General features: G+C 45.6%; 1 protein-coding gene across 1 annotated transcript in view; it reads left to right on the top strand.

The window, feature by feature from the left end:
- The first annotated feature begins 537 nt into the window (after positions 1–537).
- Positions 538–6000, top strand: part of LOC137545188 (uncharacterized) — a 29491-nt gene continuing 24028 nt past the window's right edge. The window contains exons 1-2 of the mRNA XM_068266307.1: positions 538–623; positions 4958–5030. Coding sequence (XP_068122408.1) covers positions 558–623; positions 4958–5030 — 139 coding nt within the window. The 5' untranslated portion in view covers positions 538–557. The remainder of the gene's footprint in view (positions 624–4957; positions 5031–6000) is intronic.

The following is a 6000-nucleotide window of genomic DNA, read 5'->3' as shown; positions in this document are numbered from 1 at the left end:
ACATTCCCTGCAAATTTGGTGTTTTTAGCTTTTAAGGGGGCTTTGCTATTAAACATTAAAGCCGGCGGGCAGATATTTTCCAAACGGCAGCAAAGCACGGGTTAAAACGATAAATATCGTTCAGGCAGGACAAAAAAAAAAAGTTTTAAAACGATAAATTTCGTTCAAAAGGTCTGCACTATTTTAACCTTTAAAACGATAAATATCGTTTTAAACATATATCGGGCAGAAGGGGGCGCCATTTTTTGGCCGGCGCCATTTTTAACTAGACGCGCAGCTGCATCCCTTGCAGGGTCTATTGTTACACCTCTGCTTGTGCACCTTGAGACACAAACCGTAATAAGTCACACTGAGAGTCTGAGGTGTGATTCCGTCAGTATTCTGCGTCTCAGCCTTTACTTTGGCTTACGGCAAATGTAGAGAAGAACCCCTTGTTGTGGTCATGATAGTCCGCAGTGCGCACCATATGTAGGTCTGTATATACGGTATCTTCTCATACAGACAGGATGTGGTGAGTGAACATGTGTGCTGTGATATGTTATTAGGTCTGTTGGGTAATGGGTCTGACTCTGAAGCAGCGGACACAGATACAACACAGAGCAGCCGAGAGCAGGAGAGAGCAGGTAAGTCATCCTACAAAATGATGTTTAGCCCAATTCTATCATTCTTTTCCTTAAAGTACATCCTCCCTCCAACTATCCTCCAACTATCCTAATATTGCATCCAGCCCCTCTATACTCACCTCCATGGAGCTTCAGTTGCCTGTGCATTTAATGACAATAAGAAACAAGTTCTGGTCTGCTGGTCAGGACTTAATGGAAACCTTAAGGCCTTGTTCACATTGCGTTCGGCTCGCGTTTCCATTTTTTTTTTTGGAGGGGGGGGTAGTGATTTCCGACGCGTTTTCCCCGAGCGTTTTGGTAATTCACTCCCTGCGTTTTTCAAAGCGCTTTTGCAGAGCAATTTTTTTTCACTTCCTGATGCAAGTGAAACTCTTTGATCCGGAAAAGAATAAATACAATGTATTTATTATTAAAAACGGGAACGCAATCGCTCTACAAAGCGGTTTTGTGAGCGTTTTGCGTTTTTCCTATACCTCCCATTGTAGCAAAAACACCCTAAAATCGCTCACACACTGCTTTTGAAAACTGACAGCGCACTGAACGCTCTAGTTTGAACTACACGATAGCACAACATAATGTAATCGCTTTCTGAGCGTTTTCGGAAAAATGTCCGTGCTTACAGTTTACAAAAAACGCCTCTAATGTGAGTGGGATATGGATGTTTCCTTTTAAACAATACCAGTTGCCTGGCAGTCCAGCTGATCTCTGTGACTGCAATAGTGGCTGAATCACACACCTGAAACCAGCATGCAGCTAATCCAGTCTGACTTCAGTCAGAGCACCTGATCTGCATGCTTGTTCAGGGGCTGTGGCTAAAAGTATTAGGGCCCTTTTCCACCAGCGCGTTTGCGCTGGCTGAATCGCAAAACCGCAAACCGCTAGCGATTTTACAATCGCTACGGTTTGCTTTTTAACATAGGAATCGCGGTAGGTCATTTCCACTACCGCGATTCGCTTTTGTCGGGAACGCGAACGCGCGGCGGAGCGATAATTGCCGCGATTTTGCTATGCAGTGCATAGCATAGCAAAATCGCGGCCGCAAACGTCGGGGGAATCGCCGGTTTTGCGATTCAGCAATCGCTAGCGTTCAGCATGAACGCTAGCGATTGCAGGTGGAAAAGGGCCCGTAGAGACACAGGATCAGCAGGAGAGTCGGGCAACTGGTATTATTTTAAAAGGAAAAATCCATATCCTTCTCAGTTTAGGTTTCCTTTAATGTAAACATTTTGTATATATATTATATATATATAATTTTATTTTCATAGTACCTTGAAAAGCGTAAGACATACTGTATATCTTGCATTCCATGTACTGTAGCCATCATTTTGCAGAATACATATTTACTTCTCTTCTAGCTGTAGGTAGAAAATAGTTATGACTTAGATACTGATTAAATTATGTTTTATCTTTCACAATCACTCAAAATAGCTTTCAAAAGTTGCAAGTAATGCTGGGTACACACAATGTAATTTTCTAACAGATTTACTGCCAGATCGATTATTCCCAACATGTCTGATTTCTAATAGATTTTTCGAACGATTTTTCATAGAATGAAATGGAAATCAGATTGTACAGTAAATCTGTCAGAAAATTGCATCGTGTGTACCTAGCATTAGTTAGTGTGTTTATCTCTCAGTCCCCAGCAATATCACTGCTGAACATTTCATAAGTCTGCAGATGGTCTTGTTTAGCCAGTTTATTGGCTTGTCTAAGATAAATAGAGACAAGTGTGGTAATGTCAGGGGAACACACACAGTTTCTTGGCTTAGTTGCAGGTAGGCAATGGAAGCAGAGCGAATGCTGGATATGGAGGTAACTGATTGTGTTTTGGGCTGCACAAAAAGCATTATTCTTTATCAGACACAAGAAGGTTTAACCTACATTTTAATTCCTTCCTGTGTCTTCACCCGCTGCAGTTCACACTTCTGTCAGCTCACTTGTGTGACATCAAAACCACAACTTAAGTAGTTTCTTTATTTGCATTTCATGTATAATATTATACTCATTTAATTATACAAAAATAGTTATATATTTTTTTTTTAAAGTTTGCCTCAGGCAGCAAAAAGTCTAAATCCAGCCCTGCTTCCTATACTTTGCCAGGGGGGGTACCTACTAGTGATGGGCGAACACTTCCCGAACACTTACTGTTCGGGTTCGGGTGACGTCATTCAGCGCGCCTGCCCCCTCCCGCCACCAGGGGGTGCCGGTCCTCCCGAGAGCCGGCCGGTCCCTCCACAAGCCCCCCCGCGCCCGCTGTATCATGGTGCGGGGGGGCTTGTGGAGGGGCCGGCCGGCTCTCGGGAGGACCGGCACCCCCTGGTGGCGGGAGGGGGCAGGCGCGCTGAATGACGTCACCCGAACCCGAACAGTAAGTGTTCGGGAAGTGTTCGCCCATCACTAGTACCTACCTAATTGTGGTAACACATCTAGCTTCCTATAATTGGAAGGCCACTGACCTAATACTGGGGGCACATCTGGCTCCCTGGGCACGGGGTCTTCCTAATACTGGGGCACATTTTCTACCTACACTATGGTGGGCACAATGCGGGGGTGAGGCAGACTTTGGAATCTCCCCCTCTAGTGCTGGAGAATCTTGTCCCAGCCCTGCTCTATGCGGCATTTACCTGATCTGCGGCGTCTGCCTAAGCTCCTCCCCTGCGGACAGTGCCTGCAATATGTACTGTGAGAACTTGCAGAATCCAGAAAAATGAGGGATACAGCAGGAACCTGGGTCACTCACGCCTCTCTTCTGGCTTCTCTACATCAATATTCATGTGTATTATTGAGAATTCTCCTGTAGGTACCCTGACCAGATGCCCTATTTTACCTGGGACACGTCCCAAGTTCATGGCTCTCTGTCCCAGGAGGCAATGTGTCCCAGGTTATGTCCCACTTTGGGCCACCGGGTGTCCCAGGCATGAGACTCTGTGGCCGCATGAGGTAATGTTTGCCTCATTTACCGTTTGCGGAGTCGGAGTAATCGTTTTCTGCTGCTTTTTATGTGTCAGAGGTAATGGTAGTTGCATTTCATTTGTCGGAGGTAATAGTTATTGCAATTCATGTGTCAGAGGTAACGATGGCTGCAGTTGTTATTTGATGGTCATAGAGACTGCATTTGCTACTTTGGGGTTATTGTTGCAGCATTTGGCATTTTGGGGGCTCATGATTATTGAATGTTATGCTAATACTGTAGCGTCAGCAGCTTCTGCAGATTTTGCACACAATCTAATCTCACCATAGTCATAGTGTAATGTCCTACAATATTATTATGTATTTATATAGCACTGACATCTAAGGCAGCACTTTACAGAGAATGTAGTCCTGTCCTTGGCTTAGCACACAATCTAATCCCAGCCACAGTGAAAGTCTAATGTCACTCCTTATCATTATTATATATTTATATAGCACTTGCATCTTCTGCAGCACAGCATATAGTCATGTCATGGACTGACATCCATGATGCAAATCTCCCTTTTCACCACATCATTGGCTATCATTCATAAAGGAGCTGTCGGTAAGGGGAATCAATGCGGGAAAACACAGCTGCTGGTATTTTAGACTTCTGGGTGGGCATTCATAAAAATGTATCCATGTACGGTAGCAGTGCGGAGATTCCCCGAACTAGGCTGGCGGTAGGCAGGCGGTAGGTTTGCGGAGACACGGAAGCTGCCGAGTTGATACATTTCTCCGTGTTCCGCTCTGCTGCAGCTGCCTGGGAGGTCTGTGTGTCTCCATTCACTTGCATTGGTATCGCCACATCAGAGGGAGCGGAACTTCCCGACCTCACACCGCTTGCGGTGATCTTTATGAATGAACATTTTGCTACATTTGTACCGATAATAACCGCACAAGGCGGTGATTTATCACTCTGCTCGGTAGTGTCATTTTTCCATGCGGAAAGAGCCTTTATGAATGCTGACTTTGCTAAGTGGTCGGTAAAGTCAGCTGTTTTAAGCATTTCCACATGCGGAAATGCTTTATGAATGATAGCCATTGTGGGAACACTGTTTCTTATGTGTTTGGGGAACATTTCCTATTTACCTTAAGGGTCACTTTGCCTATCTGTGTTTCGGGGGGAAAACTCTGGCCCACTGCCTCAGAGTTACATTACAGTTTGCTCTGCCCACACCGTGTCATGGACACTCCCATTTTTTGGCGCGGCACGCTTTGTGCACCACACTAGTACACCCCCCCTCCCCATCCCAGGTCGAGCCAAGAAAAATATGGTCACCGTACTGTAGGGTGGGTGATGAAGTCTGGGGGAGAATATGTATTGCTGGACGTTCTTCTTTCTTTGAGGTCTCTATAATGTCTCCTTTTCTCTGGTCACACAGATGCAGCTCTGCAGGATGATGTCCCCCCTCCGTGTCCCCCTCCTGTGCACTCTCCTCTCTCTAGTCACCACAGGTAGGTACCCCCTTATAGAATACTAGTCATTAGGCTTGTTTAGTAATAGGTGCTAGATAGTACACTTCCTCCTCCCGTATCACACATGCGCAGGGTCGCGGTTACCCCCTCCAGGAAGGAAGAAGAACATATCCGCATGGGTTCAGAACAGTTCTGTACAGAATGTATTTTGGCCATGGCCATCACAATAGCCCCATGTAGAGGAGGGATGACCTGTCCAGCTAAGTTTTGCTGGTGGGATCACCAGGCTCTGGGTACGCTGATTTCAGCTTAACATTTCATTTGACATACGTTTTAGGGCATACATGTCAAACTCTGGCCCGTGGGCCAAATCTGGCCCTCAAAACCATTAAATTTGACCCTCAAGTGGTTTCTCCACTTTGTATTATGTTTGGACCTCTCTAGACCACCAGGTAAGCCATATTGGAGGTGAAGTATAAGGGAAGATGGGGACCATTAGACACCTGGGAACTTTATAAGGGAGGGGGCACTGGACATTGAGGTTGGACCCTGACTAGTTCTCAGTGTACGATTTTGGCCCACTTTGTATTTGTGTTTGACACCCCTGTTTGAGGGGAAACTTAATAGAATTGGACCAGGCCGCACTAATCAGACATGCAGACGGCTGTTTTTTCCTCATCAGTGCATTGCATGGATTAATATGACACTATAGGTAGCAGCTGTAACCAGGGGAGGACTGGGACCTTTTGGCCTGGAGGGAAAACACAAACTAGAGGCCGGGTTTCACGGCAGCCCCAGCCCAAATGACGTCACATGCGCCCCACGTGCTATATACCAGTAGTCACATGGTCATGCCAATGCAGAAATACAGCAAGGATACTAGAGGGACAGCATGACAGGTAAAGTATAAATGCACAGGCACCGTGGGGTACACAATAGATTTTGAGGGAAAATGCTGGGGTTTCCATTGCATACATAGTTTGTTATTATCGCACTTAACGAATACATC

The sequence above is a fragment of the Hyperolius riggenbachi genome, chromosome 2 (assembly GCF_040937935.1).
Source record: "Hyperolius riggenbachi isolate aHypRig1 chromosome 2, aHypRig1.pri, whole genome shotgun sequence".
In the NCBI taxonomy this organism is placed as follows: Eukaryota; Metazoa; Chordata; class Amphibia; order Anura; family Hyperoliidae; genus Hyperolius; species Hyperolius riggenbachi.
Note: the sequence above shows the minus strand (reverse complement) of the source record. Positions and strands in the feature narration are given on the sequence as shown.